The following is an 11,909-nucleotide window of genomic DNA, read 5'->3' on the forward strand; positions in this document are numbered from 1 at the left end:
AACACCTTGGCTTAATGGAAACATAGATGGACGTGGCCCTTCGTAATAAATCTCATTTTCACCATATTTAATTATTCCACCAGAATGGATGAGAAAAATGAACAACTTTTCTGTCATCTACACTAAAACATAACAATAGTATTAATATATTAACACTATACAACCATTCAAATGCAATACAAGAAGGTAATCCATTTAAAATATTCAATATTTAAATAGCTAGAGCTGAGAGAATTCTATTAAAGGGGATTGGTTCACTGATAATTTATTACTGTCCATCATAGTAGTTATAATTATTTTTTGTTTCCCTTTTCTTAAGTAACTTAGCATAACATTAACATTTAGAAGGATCTATTATGATTACGTTAATTATTTTATGTAGCTCTTCATTTTGCCTCTTTTAAAACAAGACAGATTATATAATGTTCTCGTGCATCCATACGATAATAGATAAATATTTCTAATATCATATAATTTTCTTTATTATTATTATACCTAAAACTTAGATTTTAAGGTTTAAGAGCATATGCTAACCTTTTTTTTGGGGGGGGGGGGGGTGTTCTTATAGCATACATGTATATTATAGGCTAACAAAGTAAGTATTTCTTTAAGCAAAGTTTATATCAATTTTGAAATATATTTTTGCTATATGAAATTTTAGGCAAGAATTCATGGACAAATAATTTAAAACATATCATACAAATCAGATCATGTTGCAAAAAACATAACACAAAAACAAGATTTGCATGAATTGTGGGAACTTCAGTAACATTAATGCTATTTAAATAGGATGCAAGTTTCATATAAGTTAAATTCTTAGATTTTAAACTGTATAATTAGATACGCAATTGACCAAATATAACACAACATAGACCAAGATGGGACACTCTGATACAAATAAATTACTTAACTATAAACATCTATTCACTGCAAAAATCTCAATTTCTTTGTTTTTTTTTTTTTGTTTACAGTGTGGACATCAATCATTTTTTTCTTCCATTTCGTATTGTAAGAATCTATGTACTTTTTTTTTTGTTTACAACGTACACGTCAATCATTTTTTTCTTCTATAAGAATCTATGTACTTTCTTTTTTTTTTTTGTTTACAACATGCACATCAATCATTTTTTTCTTCCATTTTTTATTGTAAGAATCTATTTACTTTTCTTTTTTTTTTTTTTTTTTTTTTTTAAATAAGAATCAATGTACTTTGAATCTAGATTTATTATTTGTTTCATAGGGCAAATTAAACTGCTTCGTTCAAACTACTTTTATTATTCTAAATGAAAGAATATCACATACACAAACCAAACTGCTTCGGTCAAACTACTTTTACTATTCAAAATGAAAGAACATCACATACACACAAACCAAACTGCTTTAGTAAAAAAAAACTACTGACAAGAATAAGAATATGGGTACTTTTTAGAATAAGAATGAGGGAATTCTTCTCTCTCCAATTTTCGGCAACTCTATTGCCACAAATCAATTGCCACTTTTTTTCCCTTCAATTTGGGCAACAACATTGCCACAAATCAATTGCTGCTATTTTTTTTTTCCTCCCATTTCGGCAATTCCATTGCCACAATTTTTTTTCCTTCAATTTTTGGCCTAAATCATCCTTTTTCCCCCCCTCATTTTCAACAATTTCATTGCCTAAATTATTATTAAATTTTTCCCCCACAATTTCAGCAACTTGGTTGCCACAATTGGTTTCTCTTTTTTTTTTCCTCCCATTTTCGGCAACTTGGTTGCCACAATTGGTTTTATTTCAACCACTCCCATGCGGGCACTTCACCTGGCAGCTGGGCAGTAGATTTGGGCAACAAGAATTTCGGCAACGAGATTACCAAAATTCAAATCCTCCTATCACATCACTTGTATTTCCTCTCTCATTCTTTTTGTTAGAATTTCGACAACACCGTTGCCGAAATTCATTCTCTTTCCTCAATTTTCCAAATAACTTTTAACGGTACCTATATCCCAAATAAACTCCATTTTCTGCAATATTTAGTCAAAAGACTCATCAAATTGGCCTTCCCATCAAATTTTATTTACTGACAAATAAACATCCCCAAATGATGTTTTGTCTTAAAACTTTAAGGGGATAATAAACTTGAGGGATCAAAATGACAACAATTCAAAGTTCGAGCGTTAATTGCAAATTTTTAAAACTTCAAAAACCAAAATGAGAGCAGCATTGCAGCACCAACATTAGAACTAGAAGGACTACGATAATGAATTTTAGCCTAAATTACTATTTGTAAGTATAACATGTTACATGAGAGTGGCAATTTTTGTTGCAACTAGACAGAATCTTAGTAAATTGAAGTTTGGCCAGTCATTTGATCACATCTGTGGATTAGAAAAGCTCAAGCTGCTGCAAAATTGAAACTGGTGAAGAATCTTCATAACTCTGTACAAAACTTCACAATGACTTCCACTTCCATTTCAACCTGCCAACCAAGGCCTCAAATATCCATTAAGTGCCATAGGACCTTGGGATTATTATGTCTTTCAACGTATTCATGATGTAAAGAAAAAGGGAGCATACTCATGATACTCTACAGAATCCCTCAGAGAGCTTTGAGGGTATTCAATCTCCATCCTGAAAAGGGGTGTTCAATTCTGGATAATGGATTAATGGTCCTTTCTAATTGAAAATTTTTCCCTATATATATTTGAAATGAACTCAGTAATACATATACAGTATTTTCCACTGATATCTAAACCCACAAATATCATTAGGGATTTTACACTGCTCTTTTGAAATTAGGATGGAAAAGAGGGGGGAGAGAAAGAAAAAAGAAATTTAGCCTACAATCTATAAAAGATACAGATTAACCACCTTAGCTTGACCCGTACTTCAACAATTCCCACCTAAAAGGCCGGAACACATAAAGAACTTGAGGTGAGCTTTTGAAGAGTAAAGCCACACAAACACAAACAGCCGCAATAGTGACCATTGAGAGCATTGCCGGCTTGTATACTAGTGATCTTCTCATATTGCCATAAGCCGGCTTCTGCTCACATACCTTGCAATGTTGACAACTTACTCCCATTTCAACCTTCTCAGTTTGCAAGCTGGCAACTTTCGACAACTTATGCCTATCTGATTGCTTCCGTTTGGTGTTACAATCCAGGAGAGCACCAGGGATATCAAGCACCACATGACTGTTTTCTGATTTGTTGCTGATTTTCTTCTGCACAAGATGGATATAGGAGTAGTAGCCTCTCAGGCATGCATAATCATTGGGTGTCAAACCCGTACTATCACGAGCACTCTTCCATGCTTTAATTCCAACCTGAACATCGCAGACCAATATCAGCACCATGAAAATGTAATAACATAATAATAATACATCATAAGATGACCAGCAAAACAAGAGAAAAGGTTCTCAACAAGCGTCTTAACCTGCTTAATAAAACAGTAACTCAAATTTTTGAATTTCATTTTCTATCAGAAGATCATCCTTGTATTAGAAGTAAATTTTTTAATGACGATATACTAGAAATTGCTAGATGATTTAGGAAATCCCTCAGCAAGCTCACCTGTGTGGAAGCAGAACATCAAAAGAGGAGAGAGAGAGAGAGATTTTTAAAACATTTAGAATAATAAGAGCAGTTTTAGCTCATAGCCCATCCACAAAACTGAGGATATCCTAGCACAAAGATACAGTTTAATTCTGCGAGTGATCGGGAAAATGTGTGCTAGGGATGGATATATGAACCAATTTAGTGTCTTCTCTCTATATGGACTTAGAACCATAATACTGATGAATACTAATAGATAAGGACTTACCAATCCAGGATCATCAGTTAAGGCATCCAACACATTCTCAGAGCCCTCCTTGCTAGCTGCAATGTGAAGTGGAGTAAGCCCTGCAGGCCCTAAAATATCAGGTTTAAATAAGAAGCCATTGATGCCCTTATCAACCTGTTGCTTCCCCTGAGATCCTGTTTTATCCAAAACTTTATCTGGAACAAATCTTAACAGGAGTTCCACAATAGGCCTGCAGTTTCGCCGGACAGCTGTGTGGAGGAGACCCAAATCCAACAAAGCAAGCTCAACAGAAGGATGCTCTCCTGTACCAACTGCACCCTCAAACAGAATTCCCAAGAGTTTCTTCACTACAGCACACCAGTCATGGTCCATGGAGAATTCCATGAGCCACTTGAACCGCTTGAAGGGGAAGAGATCCTGGTTTGGATCCATTTGACCTAGCCTGAATTTCACATGACTTCTATGAAGCAGCCAACCCATTTCATGTATAAAGTCCAGGGCTTGAGTCTTTGCTTCCAGCAGTGCAGGTACTCTCTGAATGTCATCAGCAGTTTCAACCACCTCAATTGCGCCCTCCAGCATACAGATCTCAGAACACACTTCTTGCTCAGCAACTATAAATGGAAAGAAGCTGCTGCTGAGACCATGATCTTCAACCTGATAAGATCAAAATATGTATGTTCTAAAATCAGAAATGGAAATATTCTTATGCAGAATATTTATGCAGAATTTTCTCCTCCTGTTAATGCACCTGACCATCTCTTGTCTCTTCTTATAAGCATTTCACACTGTTTTCCCTAATAGCCCTCTCAGAATTTGCTTCTGAAAGTTCTTATGCATGCTATAAAGATAGAACATCATTTATGCAGAGTTTTCTCCTCCAGTTAACCACCCCCACAAGTCATTCTGCCTTCAAGTGAACTTATACTTCAATGTGTTTTTTTTTTTTTTTGGTTTTTTTTTTAATTTTATTTTAAAGGCTAAATGCTTTGATTTTTTATGATGGAAAGGCGTCTGTATTTCATCCATCCTAGTTCATGCAAGACGGCTTGCTCAAACTACATAAAATTTTAATAAGAAAGCCAATAACTTTCACAGTTTGGATCAAAGGAAAAAGGAAGGGGAGGGAGAGGTATTGGATTCTTGACATATTTTGATTTAATTCCCTTGGTCTATAACAGCAAGTAAAAGAGGGCAGTCCAGAGAAACCAAGCTTTACTGCTCTGGACTTTCAAGTAACTTTTAACAGATAGAGACTGCCACAAAATTCAATGGACTACAACAAACCTGAAGCACATGTCATGAGAGTTTTTAACACAATGAACTTTTAAAAATTGAAACTACTTCAGTGGGAATGAAGATCAAATAAAAGTTTTCTAAGTCATTGGAAGTGATTGAATGCATAGTAGCACTAACCATGTCAAATCAAAGAAAAAGTGTTTATAAAATGGACATCCCATGGGTAGGATCCAACTTTTGTGAGCTTTGCAAGCTTCACGCATTTTTAAATAATTTACCATATATAAACCAGAATTTATGCCACATACACCCATAGTTGAGCTCACTTGATTGCAACAAAATAAATTCTTAAATTCAGGATAACCCTACCTCAATGAATCCTCTCCCAGTAACATTTGGTATAGAACAGGGGAAGCTGAGGCACTGGAGTTCATTGTGCTCAATGGCTGTATCAGCACTGTCCATCAACTCATTACAAGTTTCCTGGATCAGATACTTGCCTTCTAGAGCACAGTGTAACCTGAAACCAAATGCGTGACTTAATATCTATGCGGTAATCGTGATGTGTTGATCAAGTCTGAAACAAAATTTGAAAAATGAGAGGGAGATGAACATATGTATTCCAGCATACATAGAAAATCTAAAGAATACCTAGCACTGGACCGGAATAGGTTACAGCCTTTTACGACAAACTGAACTCTCTCAGATTCAGAAACAGCAATAGGCTTGATGCTTGAAATTCTGCAACTTTTCTGGTTTTTAAGAGGTAAGGGTGTGTCTAAGACAACCTGACCTGCAGGGAAGATATAACAAATAAAATTACTCCTCAAAGAAATGTTGTTTAACCTATACATTTATTGGTGAATGATAAAGCATGAACAGAAACTGTAAAATACTTTGGCCCAGAAACATAGATAAGCAGACAGCAAATGAATGCACTTACATATTATGCCTGGTGTTATTCTTTTACAATGTTAGACCACAATCACCATAATTTCTCATAGGATCAATATTTTGCCAAATATCCATTAAATTAAATGACCTTCACACACTCACCATGGATATCAAACATCAAGAGAATCAGAAATTAAGAATTGCCTCATCTAAAAATATGTTCAAACTTATTCCTATGTTTGAATGGGGGGATATGTACAAAGAGGAAAGAGCAAGGATGGCTGGAATATACTAATATTAGTAGATACCAGCCACCCTTCACCTCTCTTTTCTTCCCCTCTCCCTCCATTCTGGATATACCCTATGATTTAATATATTCTAAAAATCTACTAGATAAATAAGTTTTGGATTTGAAGATAAATGAGTTTTGCATGCATGAAAAGCAAATGAAGGAAAAGAAATCTAACTGTAGACTTGATATTAATTTACTTTAAGTTATTAAGTGGTATATTATCGCAAAGAATTACACCAAGCATAACTATATATATATATATATATATAGAGAGAGAGAGAGAGAGAGAGAGAGAGAGAGAGAGAGAGAGAGAGAGCAAACCATTATACATAAATGCTACAGAATGTCGCACCCTAGTATACACCCATCCTGTTCTCCAGAAAGAGTCGTTGGATGCATCAAGTAGCTCTCTCAGATAGGATCCCAGATCACAGCAGAGCTGTATATAGAAAATGTAATTAAGAATTTAAAAATTCTGTTCCTGATACTAGGTTTAGCAATTCAACATTTCTTGGATCAGTACCGAAGCATACCTCCTCCCATGTGGATTTTTCTAGACGGAGGTACATTGTTAATATGATACAGCCTGGCCTTATATAGCTCTCAATGTCAGTAGGACTGTGGGATAACCAGTCGAGAATCTGGAGATGTAAAATATATAACAAAAAATCAAATATATATGGAACAAAACGCCAAGAAAGGTTGCAAAGAAGCAATTTCATGTCTTAGTACATACCTGGGTTCGGAGAGCAAGAGGAAAATCATTCGGGTCTTTCCCAAAGAGTTTGAAAACTATTCGATCCGTGCGAACCTGAAGATTTGTAATAAAAGAGTTGTTTAGAGAAATATCCACTAAGGCCACAAAAAAGTACATATTTATATATTTACTCATAAAAAGCATGCACCGTTCTCTAACAGCCCTACTTGAACCATATACATTGAACAGACAGCCACAATGTCTCACTGCTAAACCCCCAGTTAAAGATAGATTATGATTTGTCTTAATTTTAACATCATTGAAGGTAATACTTCAGCTCCCGAAGCCGCAGCGGATAACCAGTTTTTCCAATTTGCAATCAATAAGTCAATCAATTAACAAAGACTAATGAACCACAGGACCCAAACACCAAAAGAAACAATATACCATAAACAATATACTATGTAAGTACGTAACCACAATTGTCAATTTATTGGGCTAATGAGGACTTTGATCAGAAGAACTAACAACTATGACAAACAAAAGACATTTTCAACTCAGCTTAACTAAACCTCAACCCAAACTACAGGCATTGACCCAAAAGTCTAAAATGATCAATAGAAAGTTAAAGTCACTCAATAAATCTGTCGACCACCGAAAAGGAGAACCAGATTAATTTTAGTAGACTCGACCAGTTATAATAGTCTCACCAGCAGTTATAAAGGGAACAAGATTCCATCACAACAAGATTATACCTGAGCCTCTCCACTGGAACTAGATGGTGACTGTGAAGAAGTTGAATCTGAGTTGCCACTAGTCTGAGGTGGGCTAGACTTGAGAGAGTCATGCTGTACCCATAACGGATGGCCAAGAAGCCCAGTCCCAGAATTTACAAGGGCGTGAGACTTCCCTATATTCTCCACATGGCCCTCTGAATCATCACATAGATTATTCAAATCAATGTTATTAAATTTGATCCTCCCATTTGTAGTCTCTGATATTGATTTGGATGGAAGGCCATCCTTTGAAGGAGGCGGATTCATGTGCTGTAGACCCGATAGAGCTTGTACATGTCTACCCCCAGCATCATCTGAAGATATTCTTTTCTGAGCTACATCAGATGCAGATACTGTCACACATTTTCCCATAGGCCTAGAATGGTCATGAAGGTTGATGCAATCATCCATCTTTAAGGCTGAACTAAAAGGCCTAGAGGGTTCTGAACCATTTGGAGTAACATCTGTCACCTTTTGTGGAGCCCCATTAGATGTCCCAGCATTAAGCAAACCTTGAGATCCCTCCAATAATGCAGATATGTTCCTTCCATCAACCGTACCAGCTAGACTGGCCAGGTTCTTCAACAGATGAGATAACAGATCCTGGTCCTTGTTTTGATCTGAGCCATTTGCTGCAATTTATAGAAGGCATAATCTGTGGAGTCAATAAGTATGCCAATCATGACACCCAAGGAAAGGAGAAAAACAGATACAAAAAAGAAAATGTCAATGATCAGATCAATGATATGTAATTCTTTTAGAACAGCATTCTCTTGGACAGTTTGCCCTTTCAAGCATTGTAAATATCTAAATGAATGGGCCCAAAAAGTTAAAGCAGCACAATGAAAACAAAAACATAGCAGCTGCAACTACAGATAGATGTAATCAGTGATGGTCTTAACAAATTGACCAAATAGTTCAGGCAATAACAGAAAATTGGCCAGCAAAGCTGCTAGCTTCTATGAATTTATGTACATTGCATTTTAAACAATCTTAGCACCACAGTAGCAGTCAGCAACAAAAGCCAAGAAGAATTTGCACATTAAAAAAACAAAACCACACAAGAATTGTCATATAAACGACCAGCAAAAGCAACCAGAAAACTGCCATGCAACCAAGACTCCCAGATTCTAAATATGCATTATGCCTCTAAGCATTGACTTTTACTTCACCCAGCTTTTAAGATTTCACTTTCACAGTATAGAATTATTTTCACAAAATAATAGGCTAGTGTTTTCAGTGCCAAATTAAGGAGCTTGCTTTGCTACAGTTATTGACTATCCATTCAACTGAGAGACAGTTGGATATTAGCATAAATATGTCAAGACATAGAAATTAAGAAATTTAGCACTATTGCCTTCAAATATTCAATGCCTTAAACGCACAGATCATAGAATCTGAAGTGAGCACCATGAACCTTTTTTCTGCAGATGATTTTCCATCCATCCCTATAAATAATTGCGAACTCTTCTCATGCCCAAAACAAAATTCCAGATCTTTATCAATTCAATGATAAATTTTAACATGTTTTCATTTGCACAGGAAGATTAGCATGGTAAAAGGTTATGCCCTATCAACTCATCTACCACGGCATCACAGATAACAAGTTATCAACTTTATATTGTAAAAATTTCTTGCATTGATAAAACAATTTTGGTTTACCCATACTAGTTTAGCCAACACTCACTACATAAATTAAATTTACTGTTCCTTGGCAAGATTATTTAGAAGTCATTTCTTAACCACCTTCAATAAAGTTATAAGTTGTAATTAGAGCATAAATCACAACAATTTTTTTAAGCATAAAATCACAACAAAACTGAATTCTGCCAATAGCTTTCTGCCCAGTATCAAACATGCATCAAACTGCTGCATAGCAGTGCCTTTTTAAAGCAGCCAAGTAAATAAATTTGCGGTAAATACTAAATAAAAGGACCTACAGTGCAAATTAGAGAGAATCCTCAGCAAACTTATCAATAGATAACTGCTACCCCTTTCAGCATTCAGAGAGCCTCCATTAACTACAGTGTCAGGATGTGTTTTCCTCCTCCTCCTATTATGACCAGCCAACCGTCTACGACAACTTCTCTTTCCCTCATCAAACTCTTGAAGAGCATGAAACCTGCGAAAAAGTATAAAACCAAGTTGCATCTGATTGGAAAACCAAATTGTTTTGCAAAATGCCTTATACCAAACATAGACATATAACAACATTGGACGCATATTGAAAGAATATAAGAGCAAAACTAAAAGCTCCACACAACCACACTCTGTGATATTCCATCATTTTTTTTTTAATAAAAAAAATGCCCCAGCAACTATTCTAGTCATGACCAAAAGTAATGAAAATGTTTCCTCAAAATAAGGATAATAACATAACCAAACTAACCTGCTACACTGCTGACAGAACCGCTGCATAATGTTTCCCACCAGTGCTTTGCTGGCCTTGGAATGCACATCACAAACCTTATGTCGGCGGTGGTAATCCTTGGCATTGCTGAGATCAGCCCTACAATCCTGCACCTGACAAACCGCACGGTTTGAAGAATTCCCAACTATCTTTGTCTTCTTCCCACTCTTTAACTCCCCTTCCATGATAGGGTAAACTTGCCCACCAAGCTTTAAGTTAAGGGACCCATCTTCATCATTTAACTCTTCATCTTCAACAGCCACAGCCCTCCTCCTCTTCTCCAATTCCCTCCTTCCCACACCATTCGCCGGATTAACATCATCCGAACCAGACGACAAACTGTTCGACAAAACAACATTTTCTGGAATTTCTGTCCCAACTGGAAATAACTGCCTACTCCTACAATCAGATGGTGCAGAATTTAATGGACTAGCTCTAAAAAGGTCGCCATCCCATTTCCAGTCATTCAAATCCCATTCCAAACTCTTTTTCCCAACCGCCTTCAAATCCGGCACCACAGGACCAAAGAATTGATTAGCCTTACCTCCAAATTGAGCCTCCATTTATCAAAATTTCCAAAAACACAGAAAAAGTCAAAACACCCAGATTCCAATTCTAGCAAAATTAGCTACCCAATTGAACAAAAACCCAATTAAACTTATAAAGGTCAACGTTCAATTCCAGCTAGAAATTACTAACATAAAAACCCCACAAAAACTAAACTCAAGCCCCCAAAAAAAAAGTCTTTGTCTTTATCCTCTCTATGCCCCCAGAACTCCATATATAGTACACCAACACATTCATGGATAAAAAACAAGAGCTACCCACATGCTCAAAACCCTTCAATCAACCACTTATTCCCTCAAAATCATCAACAAAAACACCACCGTACTCACAATCACAACAATCCCACAATTCCATCAAACTAATAAAGTTCTCAAATTTTACATCATTAACAAAACTCAATCATAACAACTATAACTCAAAACAAGTTTAACGGTACAAACCCATGATTAAAATAAGAGAAACTTTGCCGATAGATATCAAGCTGGTCTTGTTGGAGCCCTCAAGCCTTGTACTACCTTGGAGATCAACAGAGAGAGACAGAGAATATATAGCAAAGGAAAATTAGGAGCAGGTTAGGAAAGTGTGTGAAATAAATGCCATTTCAGTGGGGAGAGAGAGAGAGAGTCAGTACACTTTTATGTTTAGGAATCTAAGCCCATACCGTGTCCTTCGCTCTCTCTCTCTCTCTCTCTCTCTCTCTCTCTCACTGTAAAGAAAAGTACTAGATTGGTAATGTGTTCATTAACCAATCAGAAAAGATCAATCTCATGAAAGATCTGTTACGTGTCGTTCGTTCATTGGCTAACATCATCAATACTCGGTTCGTTTTGACTTACAATGATTTTGACATGACACTTTTTCGACACGTGTTATAAGCTCATGCGCAAGCTTATTAGACAAGAATCTCAGTATATATATGTGTATCATTTTATTGTTTTTGCTTTTTGCTAAAATTACCCACTGTAATTAAATTGTGAAAGAAAATAATGATACTTTAAAAGGACTTTTATTTTTTTGTAAAAAAACAAATTTCTTTTTTAAATTTGGCTTCGTACAAGCACAACTCATCTGAAGGTGATGGCTTTGTTTTTACTTGTTGGGGTAAAATTACGGGGATAGAGTGATGTGCACATGCATGGTACGTAGCTACACCCTCATTTGGTTGGGCAGCATCATGGAAGAATCTATGGCATGACCATTCGATTGGTGGACTGAAATGTCTGGAGCTATATCAATTTTCATAAAAAATT

General features: G+C 36.0%; 1 protein-coding gene across 1 annotated transcript; it reads right to left on the bottom strand.

The window, feature by feature from the left end:
- Nucleotides 1-2,227: 2,227 nt before the first annotated feature.
- Nucleotides 2,228-11,335, bottom strand: LOC115993613 (squamosa promoter-binding-like protein 1). Its single transcript, XM_031117552.1, has 10 exons — nt 10,072-11,335; nt 9,623-9,804; nt 7,662-8,314; nt 6,946-7,020; nt 6,743-6,850; nt 6,531-6,648; nt 5,675-5,816; nt 5,393-5,543; nt 3,803-4,441; nt 2,228-3,305 (listed from the first exon to the last, which is right to left on the bottom strand). The coding sequence occupies exons 1-10, from the start codon at nt 10,653-10,655 to the stop codon at nt 2,850-2,852; spliced, it is 3,108 nt and encodes a 1,035-aa protein (XP_030973412.1). The 5' UTR covers nt 10,656-11,335; the 3' UTR covers nt 2,228-2,849.
- Between the last annotated feature and the right edge of the window lie 574 nt (nt 11,336-11,909).

Source organism: Quercus lobata, chromosome 6 (genome assembly GCF_001633185.2).
Source record: "Quercus lobata isolate SW786 chromosome 6, ValleyOak3.0 Primary Assembly, whole genome shotgun sequence".
Taxonomy (NCBI): Eukaryota; Viridiplantae; Streptophyta; class Magnoliopsida; order Fagales; family Fagaceae; genus Quercus; species Quercus lobata.

Bases quoted from the DNA above. Each gene is read 5' to 3' on its own strand.
- LOC115993613 (XM_031117552.1), bottom strand. From the start codon at position 10,655: ATGGAGGCTCAATTTGGAGGTAAGGCTAATCAATTCTTTGGTCCTGTG. The intron at 5,817-6,530 runs GTTTGCTCTCTC...TCTTCCCTGCAG, and splicing joins TGTAGCATTTATGTATAATG to GTCAGGTTGTCTTAGACACA. The intron at 4,442-5,392 runs GTAGGGTTATCC...TGATCTTATCAG, and splicing joins CTGGGAGAGGATTCATTGAG to GTTGAAGATCATGGTCTCAG.